This window comes from Cynoglossus semilaevis, chromosome 2 (assembly GCF_000523025.1).
Source record: "Cynoglossus semilaevis isolate Cse_v1.0 chromosome 2, Cse_v1.0, whole genome shotgun sequence".
Taxonomy (NCBI): Eukaryota; Metazoa; Chordata; class Actinopteri; order Pleuronectiformes; family Cynoglossidae; genus Cynoglossus; species Cynoglossus semilaevis.
Window position 1 is genome coordinate 16,410,402 of NC_024308.1, and position 17,723 is coordinate 16,428,124.

General features: G+C 42.2%; 1 protein-coding gene across 4 annotated transcripts in view; it reads right to left on the minus strand.

Annotated features, from left to right (window-relative positions):
• The window catches only part of lnx1 (ligand of numb-protein X 1), a 55,849-nt gene that overhangs the window by 29,929 nt on the left and 8,197 nt on the right, over positions 1-17,723 (minus strand). For 3 of the 4 annotated variants that reach the window (XM_025054077.1, XM_025054078.1, XM_025054076.1), the window contains exons 2-4: positions 14,260-14,305; positions 13,661-14,169; positions 1,684-1,934 (exon numbers count right to left, since the gene is read on the minus strand). In XM_025054077.1, the coding sequence (XP_024909845.1) occupies positions 1,684-1,934; positions 13,661-14,070 (661 nt within the window). In that variant the 5' untranslated portion in view covers positions 14,071-14,169; positions 14,260-14,305. Of the gene's footprint in view, positions 1-1,683; positions 1,935-9,307; positions 10,528-13,660; positions 14,170-14,259; positions 14,306-17,723 lie in introns of those variants that run through there. The other variant, XM_017031305.2, reaches the window with a different exon arrangement.

Here is a 17,723-nt window from a genome sequence, read left to right on the forward strand (position 1 = left end):
AAAATTTCTGACTGCAGAGGAGACACAGGAGGAGACAGAGAGGTCCTTTATAATACAGTAGATTACCTCACCCTCAACATGCCCGGACATGTCTGAAGGGGCCATCCTCACAGCCAATCAAATGGCTCTTCACACCCATTTAGTTAAAAATACATCGGCAGATTTAGCAGAATGAAGCAAAATGTACTGTTTGCTGCACGGACACTGCCCCCTGTCTGCATTTTCTTACTGTTCCTCGTGATTGCACATGGTCAAAACAGTCTTCCTCACCGGTGAAAACAAACCCAGTTGGTAACAATATTGATGAAAGCATGTAGGAATTTTAGAGTTGAGACTGTACCGTAGCTGTTAGTGGGACAAAACCAAGTTATTGTCATGATGGAGTATATATTTTTCTATCTGTTTCACTGACCTTGTGACCAGGATGTCAGAACCATTGGAGACAATGGGCTGTGTTTGTGAAATAAGCAACAACTGAACACACTTGAATGTTCTGTTGCAGGTTAAGGACAACATTCGCTGAAGTATAAACATCAGTTTAGCAGACTGCCCCGTGGCGTAGTTTTGGATCAATTTGAAAGAAAATGAAGAAACTTTTGCGAAGATTGGTCAGAGTTTGTTTTCCATCTTCACACTTATCTCTATCCCAGATTTGCAGCGTGTCCGCCGCAGTGTCTGTAAGTTATTGGAAAAAAAAAAAAATGCACCGCATTTCATTTTGTTATGGTTAAGCTTTCAATAACCCCCCAATAATACATCTTTTGTATGATGGGGCAGCTGTGTTAGCTGGTGGCTTTGTTGCTGCGTTTATGAATCCCATCCTTGTGAGTTTAGTTTCACAGTTGTGCAACAACAGCAGTGAGGGTACAGAGGGGGAGTTTGTCACAACGATATAAACAACGACCCTTGCAGTGATACTTGTGAGGTACAGGGAATAGGAGGCTCTAGTGGAGAGCCTGGCTCAGCTGCATGAGCGCAGGGCAGCCTCTGCAGCATCCTTNGCAGGCTTAGGGAGATGCAAGGACTCCTGACAGCCACATTATTCTTTAAAAGCCCATGCTGCTCCTAGAGTTGACAGCTTGTTCAGCAGTAGTGACGTTTGTGGTAGAGGTTGTGCTGCTGCCCAAGCCTACAGTGCTGGTGCTGGGTTCTATGGTTTTCCCTCCATGATATCAGGGGTGACATTTGATGACGACGCCACGGTGGTATAACTAACTTTTTTTTAAAATGGAAAATACAAATGTCCTTTTATTGACTTTTCCTCTTGGTCTCTGCTCAGTTTTCCACAGAGAGTTTTATGGATTCGAAAAAAAAAAAAAAACAGGGCAGTGGGGCTAATTGGCTAATTGGATTTCCATCAAAGACCATTAGGGAAAACAAAGACTGTAAAAGTAGAACAAGGAGCTGGGTTATATGTCAAGAGTCGGTGGGCATGAGTATGCCTAAGGACACACAAGTGTGACTGTGTAAGAGTAACTAGAAGGTTCTCTACACTTCTACAGTCTATTGATTTTTCATCTGTCACTGTTTTACCACACACTCCTGACCCCCTCCCACCACCACCCCGCCACACACACACACCTATATTTTTCTGTCTCCCACTTTCTCCATTTTTCTCTGTTGATTTCAACGTAGGATTAACAATGTCATGAATGCCTGAATCCCACATCAGGCCTCACTTACGCTTCTTGCTGCTGCTGCGAGCGGCCAGGCTGGTTGTGCTGCCTGATTGGCTGTTGTCCTCCATGCTGGGGTCAAAAGCGGGATTGACCAAACCTTGCTCATCTGACAGGAGGGCAACCGCAGCAGAGGACGTGGGCCCGTCGCCGGGCAGCGTTGCAATGGTGAGTTCTGACGTACTGTCGGTGCATTCGCCCTCCTGTGAGCGCCTCTTCCTGTCTGCGGAGAGCCCATAGTGTGAGGCTCCCTTACACCTGCACACACAGTATACACACCTCAATGTCAGAATGTACAATAGCCATCATGTGTTCATTATGGCAAATGGATAAAACAGTGGAAATGATGAATTGACCTACAGTACATTTTGTTGTCACTGCCATTGAGTTAAAGGTGAAAAACTCTTATTAACGTTCAGGTCAAAGGTCAATTTGGTTACAGGAGCAATTTCTCCAGCCTGAGGCTTTTAGTACATGGACCGCCCAAAAGCAGGATTGGTAATCTTAATCCGCAATCTGTATCCTAATGATATTTACAATTCAATAAGTAGTTACAACATTCCATAAAAAGGACGAAGACAAAACATGGTTGTATCTAGATCACATTCAAAATGATTCCACACAAGGTCTGTTGATTGATACATTTCTCAATATGGAGCAAAGAAAAGCAACTGTCATACAAGAGATTAAACTAACAGATTATTTCTATGTATGGTAAAAAAAAACAAAAACAAAACCATCAGACCCATAACGTTAAATTACAAATTTAAGTTCTTGAAAGGATCTCTAAAGAGTGTGGTATTCTTCTGTTGGATATTTCCTTCCACCTGTAAGCCATAAAACCTTTGAGGTTGCTCCATCAGAGGCAGGAATAACACTGGCCTGTCTCTGTGGCTGTCTCCGTGGGGCCATCAGCGCAAACATCAACTGGGTTTTAATGAGCTGGATCAAAACCAGGCTCTGCTTCAACCCTAGCTCAGAAGAAAACAGGAGTAGCAGCAGCCGTTCTCCTGGGCTGTAAGATAGGTGGGCTATAACTGAATATTTAATGGCAGCGTAAACACAGGGAAAACCAAGGATGCATAAAACACTGGCCATATTTGGCGTGATAGGATTACTTAGTGAAGAGAAACAACTAGATTTCAAGCAAAGGATATCATTTAAAAACCAACAGTTCTCTAAGACTTTGTATCATAAACCATGTGTTTATTAAAGGTGTAATTGGTTGTTTTTATTATTATTGTAAGGATTTTACAAAAGATGAAACAGGCAAACTTAATCATTTTTTAATTGCCAGTCACCAGGGGTCGCTACACCAGTGATGATTAGGTACAATTTTTACACAAAATGCCCTGATTCGGGGACTTGTTACAGTTCTGAGTCACTATGGCCATCATATTGTTGTCAAAAAGTCCTCACACAAACTGCTCAAGTCCTTTAATCCAACCTGAATAACTTCCACTTCTACAACACTGAAGGCTGACCTGTGCTCTCTTTCCTAGCCGAGTCATATCCTGTGTTCAGTAGTAATTCATCCCACTCATGCTTCCCAAAGAACCAGGGATTGACCTTCCTCTATGTTACTGGATGTTATTGAATTTATTAACTGTTTATTATTATTATTTTAACTGTTATAAAGCTTACGTACAGTATGTGTAATGTCAGTCTTGACTCACTAACATAACACTACAAAACATTGGATGGTCAACCATGTGAGGGCGCTAAGTTATATATCTTTATTGTTTTAGTTATTACACTAATAAGTATTCTGTTTGTTCTTTACACCAGCATGTCCCTCAACTGAGTAAATAAGCAATATTTTTGATTAAAAACCTAGGAAAATACCATCACTGCAGATACTCACAATAATAATACGCACTGGTATCTGCATCCACTGACTGTATGGAGTTAAAGACTAAGTGAACATTCCTTTTTTGTGCAGTACTGCTGTCGAATGCAGAAATATTCAACTAATACATCCACGTTCATAGCTAAAATATTATAGAAACCAACGAAGGTGTACAGTATTCTTTAGTGAGCTGTTACTTCACAAACTCTTCTATTTGTCTTCAGCACCTATCTTTGTTCAGTGTCTGACTGCTTAATGAATGTTTCTAATTGAGATCTGTGGGAATTAGAGATGCCTTGAAGCTGTGAGTGTACCTCAGCTGTGTTCATCTTAAACGTACGACCTGTGGTGTCCAAGGACAGAGTCTGTGCTGTCTGAGGTTCCAGGCAGCTGAGTGTGACAGGAAAGCCTTGTCTTTCTCACTAGGGTGGTCTCGGGGCTTTAGGGCCAAAGTAAACAAGTCAATTATGTCTGTACGACGTGGAGGCGGAATGCTTTCCACACACACACATACTTGGCATACATATTTTCTTCCTCGCCGTCGTTTCTTCACAAACATACCTCTGGGTGTAACCACGAAAAAATTGAATGTTTACGCAAAGCTGTCAGGGCAATCATTATTACAAGTAAGCTATTTATTGCAGCAGCGTTCTCTTCTGAAGCTTCAATTCAAACGTATGGCAAATAAAAGATGATAATTACCCTCCCAGCTAATTACCCGTGACGCTTTTAGAGACCTTCGCTTTGACACTATATCATTAATGTGATGTCTTACTCATCTAGCATGTTAATTTCTCCAATTATTTTTCAGGGTGAGTGGATTATCAAGACTAGCCCTAATAATCCCTCTGCCCCATAATCTACTGAAAATGTTCATTTTATCCCAGCTGAGGATCCAGATTGTTTTTTTTTTTTCCGCTTTATTTGCTCAGCACTCCCTTGAAAAGGAGATTTCATATCTCAAATAAATAACTAAAATAACTACTGTTGTTCTTATTTATTTATATAAGTACTGAAATATATTAGATAATAAATAATCCGAGCCCAAACTGGGATTGTTGCTGTTGCTTATATTAGGTGTTAGAACACGAGACAAAAATAAACCAATCATCAGTTATATTTTCAGCCTGGCAGTTTCTCTCCTTTACTTCACTGTGTGATAAATATGGGAGGTTTTCCTTGTGTGACAAAGAGTGTGACAGCAGCTAACAGAATTAGTCTATTTTCAGAGCTCTGATAGAACTGCAGTGACACAGACACAGTTGGTGCAATATTCCATCCTGTCTCTGTTAGTCAACATGTTCTTACCACCAAACCAACACAACAGCTTGGATTATGATAGTATAAAAAAGTATAACAAACCTTAAAGATGCGACTGAGCAGATACATGAGCAGACCAGGAGATAATACGGTAACTATATACTATAGTAGCTTTGGGCTGAGAGAACAACACCTCAGAGAGTTGTTGTTGTCCTAGATGTTTCCCATAACACACTTTCTTTTTGAGTTGAAAAACATTAACACTGTCTACTGGAATCCTCATTGATTTATATTTTATTTTACTATACTATACTATACTATACTATACTATACTATACTATACTATACTATACTATACTATACACTTTACTATATACAAACACTGCATTACACTGTTCTGCAGTGTACTGTGCAGCTGTAGCACCCAGTTAGATTTGGTTAAATATACAGTACATAATTTTGCAGAGAAATATTACTGCAGTGGTGGACAATGTGGGGGGCGAGCTCTCCCTTTGGGGCACTGAGCAGAGCTGTAGGGGCGTGGGGATGTGGGAGAGGGTGCTGTCAAAGCAGATACCTTTCAGTATATATCTATATCTATATCTATCTATATATATACACACACACACACACACATATATATATGTATATATATGTATATATATATAGCGTTACAATTGAAAGAGAGCACCGATTTGTAATTTTATCACCTTTGCTATAACAGAACAATTGACAGAATAGAATAGAATGCCACTATACTATACACTATACTGCGCTATGCTATACTATGCTATATAGAGTATAAGGAAATAAAAAGGGTGGTGAGAGGTGGGGGAGTTCAGAGCTGTGGAGTAATCTAGTTAATGTTGTGTAGTAGTGTTAATTAGAGGATGGACTACTGTGTTGATTGCTGTGAGGGTTAATCTCATGTTCTTGATTCTCATGAAGATCTACATCCATTATCCATCAGTAAGAGGTCAGGCCCTAGTTAGGCGTGACTGGTTACTAGTCTTTGACAGTGAGTGTTCAAAAACCAAAAGTGAACGTGTTCATCAGTTCACACTGGACTTAAATCCTGCCTTTGTGTTTAAACTTTTAATGACACTCCTGAGCACAGGGCTGGCCGGGCAGGTTTTTCCTCACTTGCCGTGACGCATTGTGTGTTTTAAATGTTACACTGAAGAGGCCGCCCATCTACCACAGTGTTCACTGACACTGGTACTGAAACGCTGAGTCATCTTTTTCTTTTTTAGCCAATCGATCTGTGCCATCATCAGTTCAGTCCTGACCCCATGATCAGGCTGGAAGGGACGTTCATGCACTGTTTACTCTGTCAGTGTCTGGTTTCAACCATGATGACAATCTCAAAGAAAATACCTGTCAAAAAAAAAGAGCGGGGGTGGGAGGGGCCTGACAGCTGATTCAATCAGTGCTCCGTGGCAGAGCGAGCCCTCTGCTGTATGTAAGGTGTTCAAAAGCAAAATGTTCTCTAACCTGGTACTTACATTTTCTTCAATGGATCCCACAGTAGTAGGACACATCACTACTACAGCAGATGATCATAAAGTATGACCACCAGGCTGCCATCTTAAATCGCCGCTGGCACCTTTTAACCTATATTTCTCTCTGGTTGTCACACTGGCCCCTGGCTGTGTCCTGCTTTCTCTGCCTCCATGTGCCACTGTTCAACTGCCTGATACACAGTAGTCCTGACAGTCAGTAGGCTAGTGTTCATATGACAGTTTACCTACACACAAACACGCTGGGCTGGGTTCCTGCTCAGTCAGCTGCTCAATCTAAACTCAATAAAAAGACGTCATGCTTCAAAAACTGTTAGCAGCAGTCAGGCTGTAATGTACGGCAGCCATTAATCATTAAAGCATCCATCAAACACACTTATGTTAATCTGAAATGTCCTTGTCACAGTGGTAAATGTCACCCAGTCGTGTCATGTGTCATTTGCAGTGTTAAATTTTATACATCTGTTTGTTTGCAAACAACTTTGCTCCGTCCTCTGTGCACACTCTTCCCTCATGTTTTCCTTCATGCTCGATTATGTGCGCGGCGACTACTGATTCACACCGTTGTTCTTGTTGACTTTGTCCAGTCGTGCATAGAAACGCTCCCGTGATAGAGCAGTGCGAGTGCTTCGGCGGTGTAAATCCCATTATGAAACAATTAAGCTGATTTAAATACATTTTTCTTTGTTGTGAGCTGCAGAGGTTTAATGAGGAGGTAGACAGAGGGAGGTTGATTTTGATTGCACAGGCACAATCCCCCTGGCAGTGGCTGTGATTTTGGGGAGCTGTAATACAATGAAGAAGCTGCGGAGCTGCCCGGCTACAGGGATGGAATTAATATTTGATTCAAACAAACATCTCATTAGTGGTGTTGACGCCCTGGAGGTCATGGTGTGGTGCGCTCTAAATGCTGGATACTAAACTGGTGGTTTCTGTTATTCATATTTAGCAAATACATGGTAGACAGGTGACTAATGGAGTTAGGTGTTGTTTCCATGATGAAAATGTCCAGGGCGCTGGTATTTCCCACAGATATTTAGTCATCAAACACCTCAGAGATGAGGGCTGATAGGACAGTAGATAAAACACATGTAAGTCATGATCAGTCAAACCAAATCCAGCGGTACAGAACATGAGCATAGGTTAATCCAGTGGTTCTCATGTAAGGGGGCGGGCCCTCTGGTAGGTCATTTTAAAAAATATATTTTTTAAATTTTTTTTTTTCAGTGAGAACTTAGGTTTTTAGTAATGACAGTGATCGATGAAGCTATAATGAATGTGTTGACTTGGCAAGGGAGTCTGTCAGGGCATTTTTCTCCCTCCTCCCCCTAAATTAAAAGACATCAGAAAGTAAAGATTTTAGGGACAGAGGTGAGTGAGCAGGAAACACCAAGACTAAGCAGAGGCCGTGGACACAGGCTCCGGACCGGAGGCTTCTCCTGTCACCAGTATGGATGAAGACAAATGACACACCACTGCCTTCCAGCCAGGCAGAAAAACACCACGTTGTGTTTGTCTGGCCCTGGTTTCTGTCTGTGTCATGTCATAATCAGCCCTCTCCACCTCCTCACAGAATTCTATTCTCAGCTGTCAATAACTCCACAGCTGATCGGCTCTTTTCAAACAAAGTGCTCATTGAAATCACTCACACACATCACCATGGCAGCCACATGTACGGACAGATGGAGGCTGGGTTCATGATGTGACCTTCTCTCCTCCCATCTTCTCCTCTAAGCAACTGCTCAGCCACGTCACTAACATTCTTATTGCACCTTTTCCTTTATCTCCTCCTCCTCCTCCTCTTCCTCCTCCACCTCTTCTACCAATTCACATATGACTGAATGTGACTGATTCATCCCTTCTCACTGACCCACTCTGCCTACACTGGTCCATTCTCCCTTCATTTATGTGTCTATTTAGTATTCTTGTCTCCACAGTGTCTGTTCTGTTTGAATGAAATTTCACTCTTGAAAAACAGCGAATGACAAGAGCGGGATTTTATCTATTGCTCATCGTATTATTTTGGTCTAATTAGTTCAGGGTCAAATTGAGGGAGTGTTTTAAAGTGATTTTACGGTAAAAACATTATGTTTTTGTGAAACAACAAAACCCTGACCTGCTAACGTCATGTTTTTAATGGTTTGTTGTCTTTTTGGTAAAAATACAAAATGCTCAGAGTAAATGTTGTTTATCAGTATTTTCAAGTGAAATAAACATATCGTTTTTACAGGCTCATACTAAAGAAACAGTGGGAATAATGTCCATAAACAAAAACAGAAACATTGCCGCTAATGAATCATCATTATTTTCATTATTATTATCATTATTTTCAACACCAGTTCATGAACCCAGAGCAGCTCATAAACTACAGGGACGTTGTTTTCACGTCCTGAGCAGAAAACCACACCGGACACACTGCACGTTATCTCCTCGTCAGTCACATACACTGTTGTACACTGTTGACTTATTATTGTTATTTAGAATAAATGCAATGACTGACTTCTCTGCCCGTGTGAGCCTTTCCAACACAGTGTTCTCCTCAACTCTCATCATAACACAACACAACGCTCACTGACAGACACGTCATCAGTACAGACACATCCACACACGTGCTGCGGTGAACAAACAGCAGGAGGAAGAAAAAGAGAAAACAAGAGAGAAGAATGGAGAGAGTCTGGTGCAGTACTGTTACTGTTACTGTTACTGTTACATACACTGAACTGCACCTGCTGTCTCTACAGCGTCACACTACCACAGCAGCACTGACAAGCTGAGAAACTAGATTTTCTTCACCCAGAGGCAAAAGTTTGACTCTCAAAGTGATGATGATGATGTTGACAGTGTTAACATCAGTATGGAATAAATCACTGCACGAGCGCAAAACAGACGACTGACCACAGTCAACACACAGATACAGAATGATTTGAAAGCTGCATGGCGAGTGGACGGAGGGGAACGATGTGAGGATGCAGGTGGAGGCGGTGTTGGAGTGTTGTACTCACAGCTCAGAATAGAGGATGTGCAGGTTGCCCAAATTGTCTGTGTAGTTGGCTGGGCTGAGCCAGGGCAGGACCAGCAGCAACAGAGCCTTCATGGTCCGCTCTCAGTCTGATCTTTTCTTTTTCTTTTTCTTTTTCCTTTTCCCTAATCCTTCTCTTCTTCCCTCTCTTTATCTCCTCTTTGCACTCAAGCTTCTCTTCTATGCCCCCCACCTCCCCTTCCTCCTCCTCCTCCACCTCCAATTCTCCCAACCTGGCCGTGCTGACCACCCTCCTCGCCCGCCTTTCTTCTCCAGAGGCGCTCTCAGATCGGAATTGCTTTCCAGCTTCCTACCTTTTCACCCTCTTCCCTCTCCCTCTCTCTCTACCTCAGTGAGTTCCTTCCCGTGCCTCAGGCGGGCTGTCTGGTCATCTCAACTGCAGAGGCAAGTGGGCCAGTCGCCAGGGGTTGAAGACAAAGTGCAGGAGAAGGAAGCAGCAGAAGCAGGTGCAGAAGAGAAGTCCTGTTGTTGCACAGAGAGGACAGTAAAGAGTGCAGGCAGAGGAGGAAGGAGAGCCTTGAAAAGGTGGTACATTTGGTAAACAATTTGTGATGTGCAGCCTCTTAATCTGCTCTGGGCACTGGCGAGTTGTAAGAGGATTTACGCTGATATGCGTGTGTGTGGATGTCTGTTTTCCTTGGGATGTGCGTGTGTGTGCCTGTGTGTGTGCATGGATGTGTATGTCCGAGAGAACGGTGCAGGCTGTGACTTATACTGCAGCAGAAACCACTGAGGTGGCTGGGGGAGGGGGGTGGAGCAGACCAAACCAAGACGAGGGGGGAGGTACCTGGTGCTGCTCTGATTGGTTCTGTCTTCGTCATACTGCTGCACATACACATGGGCTCAGGCAAACACACACACACACACACACACACACACATACACGCACGTCCAACCTCTGCATTCACCTCCCACTGCCCAGCCATATGCTGGCCCCTGAAGGAGAGTGTGAGGAGGAGGGAGAAAATATGTTGTCTCCAAACTCTCACCCCTCCTCCCCATCACGATGGATGATCCCCTGTGCTGCAGATTGGTCTGATTACTCAAGAATCTGCCTACATGTGTAGGAAAAACAGCCTGACCAAAACAAACCAAAAAATCAATTTCCTCTTCAGCGAAAACAGGCTTGTGAGAAAAGGTTAATAAAAAAAAAACAAAACAAGAAAAACACGGTTATTTTCTTGTGGAAATCATTTCTGAACCACCGTCCAAATGATTTTTGTACTGTTGTATTTAATGTTAAATAGTGAAACACAGTGTTTTTTTGTTGGTGAGAGACTTTACCCTGAAGTCATGCTTTGATTCTGAAAGTGTTTGCAGTGAGTTTGCCTGCGGTTACTGCCTTTTGTCTACACTGCTTTAAATCCTGTCCATTTCTTAGTGGATGGAAAGCTGGATGTTAAACACTGTTAAAAATAAAGAAAATAAAGAAAATAAAACACCAGGTTGTCCAGGTTGTTATTTGTTGCTTTTGATTTGATTTAAACCCAATTCCCAGATTTGTTCAACTTTTGGTGACTGTTTAATCTAATTGTAATGTGTTCTTATTGGTACTTGTTTTCCTCTTCTCACTTCTTCTGTTGTCTGTCTGAATTCCGTTGCACCGAACTGTCGGCTGCCCTTGAGAGAGACTTTTAGCTGGTGTAAATACTTTGTTTCTATGAATATTTCATGGATTGGGATTGTGTGGTTGTAGGCTGATTGTGTGTGTGTGTGCCCGTGTGTATTTGCGTGTACCAATGCCTGCACGCATGCATACTAAAGAATCAGGTGTCCTGTGGTATTTAAACAGTGTGCTCGGCGACAGGACCACGGGGCACGGAGGAAATGGAAATGTAATTGGATTGTGACAGGATGCAGTTTGTGAACAGAAGCTGGTTTCGCCTCACAGGAGTCATTTCATACACTGGTGCATTAACACACTGACAAAAATGTCTTCATCGCATGCAGTGCGCTCACGTACGCCACGTTCCACTTCAGTGGAAGAGGTTTAAATACAGCTTGATAATTGGAAAAAAATCGGGGAAATTGCCGGAAAGGTCAAAGTCTGAGTGCTGATGAGAGGAGATCAGTTTTTACTACAACTAAAAGAAAAGATGGGGGAAAAAAACACAGCTTTAAAGGTGGTTTGCCTGTCAACAGAAACATTACTGTATAATGTGAAGCCAGTTTCCTCTGGTCAAAATGATTAGTGACCTCTGTGGCCTCAAACCTAATGAGAAGTGGTCATTATATAGCTCAAAATTATTAGAATTAACTGAGATTTTTAAAAGAAGTTTGGGCAATTAAGAGAAATATAAAAAAGTTAAAAACTATAATTGTTTTTGTAAAGTTGAAGTATTGATTTCAGTAATGTAATGCCTTACATGTGGAGGCTGCAGTGGTTTTATTCACAGAATTGCAATATTTCATTTTAAGTGCTAACATGTACCGTGTGAAAACAACAAAACATTTAAACATGCCCCAGAGAGTCTTTTATTTTGAAATACCATCATATATTTTGAAGGATTTTCTTCTATTCTTAAATGTAGACATTTTTGCCAAGACAACCAAAAGCTGTTACAACAGGTACGTGGGATGAACCAGGATGTTTAAGGAAAACAACTGACTTCATTGATGAATATGTGAAAACATTAAGGAGTCAAAGAAGCTTCTGGTGAATACATACTAATAATGGAACAGTTGAGGTTGTCTTCCTGATTGCAGCACACATGTTCAGAATAACAACTCCTTCACTCAGAGAGCCATAAAGGTCATGAGTCATTGGACGAGTGTCAAATTAGCTGTGCCCAGATGGTTGGCTGTCTCAGCACTGACGACTCCTGAGCCAGCGCCAGACTCTGGGCCCAAAATGTTACAGCACGATTAGACAAGAACTGTGTCGCATGTAGATGTCTAGCAATTTATGGCTGTGTTTCTTCACGATGACATTTGTTTTTGCAGTGTTCTGGCACAGCTGGGTCTTTACATCGTCAGATGTTCAACACAGGAAATCACACTGTCGACATACAAACAAACTATATTTTCAGGAACTGATAATTCGCCAATGCACTTGGAGTTTTGGATTAATTATATTTGTCAAACATACTATTAAAATATACTACAACTTCAGGACAGAATCTACGTAAATATGGCCTTGGTTGAAGTTCAAAATAATACTAAAAGTCTATGGGTAAACCAAATGCTAACTGGAATTTCAGCAACCTCAACATTAAATCAGACAACTATATAAACAGAGCCAAATACTGAAAAGTGCAGCTTTAGTCAGACTTTATCAAATCCCTGAAGACATTGTGAAGAGCCTTTCCCTTAACATAACCTTTGACCTCCACAGATAACTCTTTTCAACTGTGAAGCAGCGGCTGAACTCTCCTGGGTTCTGGCCTCAGAGCTCAGCACCTCATTACACCATTCACACTACATGAAGATGGAGAACACTCTGGAATGGAAGGAGTCAGAAAGATGAAGCAGTGTGTGTGTGTGTGTGTGTGTGTGTAGGTGGTGAAGAGAGTGAGAGAACAGGCAGACAACAAGTTCTTCCTTGTACATCCTGAGTTTCTGTTAGTTGCTAATAATGCAGAAACCCTCTGCTGCCTGTGTGTAATGTGTAGCGTGGGACACTAATTACCCCAGTGGCCCGTGGGCAGAGGGAGTGTTAATGAGTAATTATGAAAACGAACCCTCAATGTATGAAAAAACAGAACACCGACTTCAATATGTGAGTAAACAGTCAGATTGGGCCCAGTCCTGATGCACGGTCAGACTGAAGGTGTGTGAATGATGATGATCAGCAGAGAGCTAGCAGAGTGCTAACGAGCTAGCAGAGTGCTAACGAGCCACCTCCAGGTCACCACCTCCAGGTCATTGTTTTCCCAGATGTTTAAGGTAAATAGCAAAATGCTCAGTATTTTTTAAGTGTAGCACAAGTTGTTGTTTGCTTAGTTGAAAAGACAATGATCAAGGAATTCTAAGTTCCATTAACCCAGTACTTCTCAAATAGTGGGGCGGCACGGTGGGGGGCGGGGCGTCTATAGGAATATGGCACACTGGACATTAGTGTACCACTGCTGTAATGCTTGAATGATAACAAGCCTCCAGTCACTAGGTGGCAGCAACTCATACAGTGGTTCGTACAGATAAAAATATACTATCATGTTATCAGGTTCTCAATAGTATTTCAATTCGCGGGTGTATGTGTTGTGTTGTGTGTTGGGGGGCGTGGAAACATTTCTGTCCCCATGGCATGACAAAATAAAAATAACTGAGAACCACTGCATTAACCAGACGTGTATAGGGTTTCGTTTTACTGTCCTACCTGCCCTTGATGTGGTCCTGCAGATCACCACGTGCCACGATCTCGTCACAGTGGTCAGTGAACGGACACGCCACACTGAGTTTGTCCAGTAGTTTGTGAACCAGCAGGCTGGGCTTCCTGCAGCTCTGAAGCATCAGGGGCGCGCGGCATACGGGACAAAAGTCACTCTCCAGCAGGAAACTGGTGAGACACTCCTGGCAGTACGTATGTCCACAGGGCGTGTCCAGGGGCTTGATGAGCGGCTGCAGGCAAATGTGACAGACCAGGTCGTCGTCCACCTCATCCTTGTAGAGGTACTCGTGATTCTCCTCCAGCTGGTGACTGTGGCCGCACGCCTCGCACAGGTCAGGAGGTGGGGTCATGAGGTCATAGTCGGAGGGGGACAGAGGTGGTGCAGATGCCTCGGCCATCGCAACGGCACCTTTGTTGAATTACTGCTCGTTCCTTCTAAGTACTCATAAGGTGGTTGAATGTCTGGTAGGATCCGTCAAGTATCTATCCTGACGGAACTGTGGGAGAAAAATAAATGAAGTAAGAAACTCAGTGATTGGACAAGTGCTTAAAAACACAGGACAAATGTCCCTGCCTGTGATACATACCATGATCTCACAGGTGCAGCAGACGACTTCCTGTTTGGTCTGGCCACTGTTTAAAATGAACAACAGTTAATCAGAGGTCAGTGAAAACATTTCCCAGGATTCATGTCATGTCTTTAAACCGTCCTCCGTCCTTCTTGTAATAATATCTAGTAGATACCAGGTGCACTTTCTCTTTCTGAACTGAAGTCGTTCCTATAACTCACCACTGGAGTGTCAGTGCATAAACCTTTAAAAACAGTTGCTATAATCACTACAAACATCATTAATGTAGAATGAAATGAAGACAATTTGAATAATAAAGGTTGTTCTTCATAAATGCTTGGCATTTCGAGATTCTATAGCATTTCTTCAGAGGCAAAGCAAATGATTTAAATTTCAATATTTCCTTTATTTGTTGCACAAAAATACTGAACAAAATGTCTAAAATCAAGAGTCGTTTGGTTCCTAAAAACATTCCTCCTGTCCATGCAGGGAACTCAATCCCACTTGACAGCAGATGGAGATATTGAAGCGTGCAGATACAACGCATCGCTGCCTGTTCAATTGGAAATATAACACGGTTTCAACATGCAAACATTTTTATGGCGTCTACGTCGGCCGCTTCGTGCGAACCAGTGTGAGCATGCCAATGTTCACGTCATCCCCAGAACAGACAGGTTCCTGCAGCACATGCACATGAACAGATGGGCCCGGTCAGACATGTCATCTTGGCAATAGTCTTTCTGTTGGCTCTGGAGGAGCTTCATTTCTGAACACTGTTTGGGTCGATGCTGCTTAATTAGACTGAGATCACGTGATCATGTTCAAGAATGTGAAGGGAAAAAAAACCTTAATGAGGTTTAAATCCAAGCAGTGGATAAGTGGATACTTCACCTTGCTCTAAATCAGGTGTGTCAAACATACGGTCCGGGGGCCAAAATCGGCCCGCTTGGCAGTTCAGTCCAGCCCACTTATAAAAAAATACACTTCATGTTTGGGATATTTGTTGAAAAGTTATACTTCATTAATTATGAATAAATAATACATACATATCTAATATACTTGTATGTGTTGAAAACATGAAAACAAAGGGGAAAAACATGGACTTGTTATTTATAGTTAATTATTATTATTATTATGATTACGCTGGTAATGATTGTACTGGTCCGGCCCACTTGTCAGCTAATTAGGTTGCATGTGGTCTGTGAACCAAAATGAGTTTGACACCCCTGCTCTAAATCAACCACAGACTGTAATCCAGCCCTGCTTAGGTGGAAGTGTCCACAGGATAACCACGGCTCTGGGTCGGTGTGGTGCAGGTTGCACGGCAGGTTGTGGTGGCCGTAAAGGCTTACTTTATTTGGCGTGTCTTGACGGGGGAGGCTAATACCAGAGGCTGAAGAGTCTTAACAAAGATGAACTTTCCCACTGTTGTATCATAACTGAGTCATCTCACTCTCTGGCACCTGCTGCGCCAGAGCTCTGATGTGATCCAGGAGCAGAGCTCATCAGGGTACAGGGAATACTTCTAGATTTTGGAATTACAACTTGGGTCACATGGTGACTGATGTTGTTAAAATATTTGACTTAACAGGAGGAAGATCACTGTCGCACTGGTTCCATTTTTGCTGAGTGGAGATCGATGTACGCCCCGTGTGCACGTAGGTTTTCGCCGGGCACTCTTATTTGACCATAGGTGTGACTGTGAGCGTGAACCAGGGTGGTCCTCGCCCTCACTGATTAACAGGTGGGACTTGATCCCCTCCCCTTGCAACTTAATGTCACCAATTAGTGAAAGTTCATTTTTTTTCTAACATTTAAGAAACCTTTGAATAAAAATGCTAACTTTCTGGATCATTAGTATTGCCCTTTAAATCGCTAACTCAGTAGAATCGAACGCTAGGAAAAGGATCAACACAACAGAAATACAGCTTCCTGCATGCTGAGACATGCGATTGAAAACTCACTTCACACAGACACACACACTCACACACCCATGCCCAGGGAACATCATTCCTTATTTCTTAGCCCAACAGTTTTATTGCAAATTGCCCTCGAAACAAGTGAGAAATGAACGACACATTTAAGTACAGATGACTTTAAAGTAACACAGTGTGAGTTCTATTTTTACAAACCACGTATTCTAAATTATTTTAAGGTAATCTGGCCCCAAACCTTTAACTGTTCATTTCATCACTGAAGAGTACACGTCTGAGGCCGCCATGTTGGATTACCTTGTTATTACATCAGCCAACAGCAGACAAACTCACTACCTTTGTATTTTATTAATAATTAAAAGCTACAATCCTGAACAGAAATGGAGGGAAACATATTTTAAACCAAATGTTACTTTCTCCCCTTTCTTAACTGTGGCTGTAGTATATGCACGTTGTACTTGGTGGTAAAAAGAAAGAAAGCAGCGTTTGTTCTATAAACAAACGCTTTCCTTGTCTTTGAACCAAAGTCATGTCCTGTCCTGTCCTCATCGGATTTCCTTTCCTTGTCAGTGATGTCTGTGTAAGGCCTGGACCTCCTCTTTAGACACTGCAGATGTTATGAAAATACTAAATCATATCTAGGCTACCCTCTACTGATTTGAGATGATTTGGGCGACTAAACGATGCAGTTGGTATCAGAGGCTTGTATTGTTTTTATTTATTTTCTCTAGAATAGTGTCGGCGTCAGCACTAACCCTGTCCATATGGAGCTGGTGTGAGTCTGCGCACCGCCAACGTGCACTCCTTGGTGTGAAGTTTATTAAGAGAATCAATCAAAGTAACACGCCCTCAAGAGTCAAAGCCACAGTTGAGTTTGTGTACGGAAAACACTGGACGACATGTGATGCCAGGCTCTGCAGCCGAAGTATTTTGTTAATCATTAAATTTTCTCTTTTATCTGCTGCAGAACGGCGATACGAATCTTAGAAATCACAGACAAAATCTGCTGAATATTGATCTTCCAGCAGGTGTGGTATCACAGAGATTACAACACGAGGGACCAACTTCCTTGTAACTCACATCCAAAACGTAGTAGTATACACTTACACCACACTAACACCACAGAGTGGACACAAATGGGCACCTTCAGTACCAGTGTCCACAGATCACTAACAGACATGAGTTCAAAGGCTGTTTGCTGAAGTCTGAAACACAGAATCCAACGTCGTCTGTTCTGTTCAGACATGTACAAAATTCCAATAAGCATTTTTTTTCTTTCTGTGTAGATAAATATCTGGCAACCGGGTGATGCTCTGAATCGTCATCTTTCTGTCTTTCTAGACAGTCACTGCTAAAATACAAATTTTATATTTATTAACAGAATTTTCAGATATTCAGTAGTATACTTATATTTTTATAACTCATAAAGATACTTGTATACAGTGTGTGTATACAGGTGTATGTGTCATATAGTGTTTTTCGGTGTTTGTTTCTGTCACACACTTTAAGGTGTAGAGTGATAGTAAAAATACACTTACGTACAGAGAG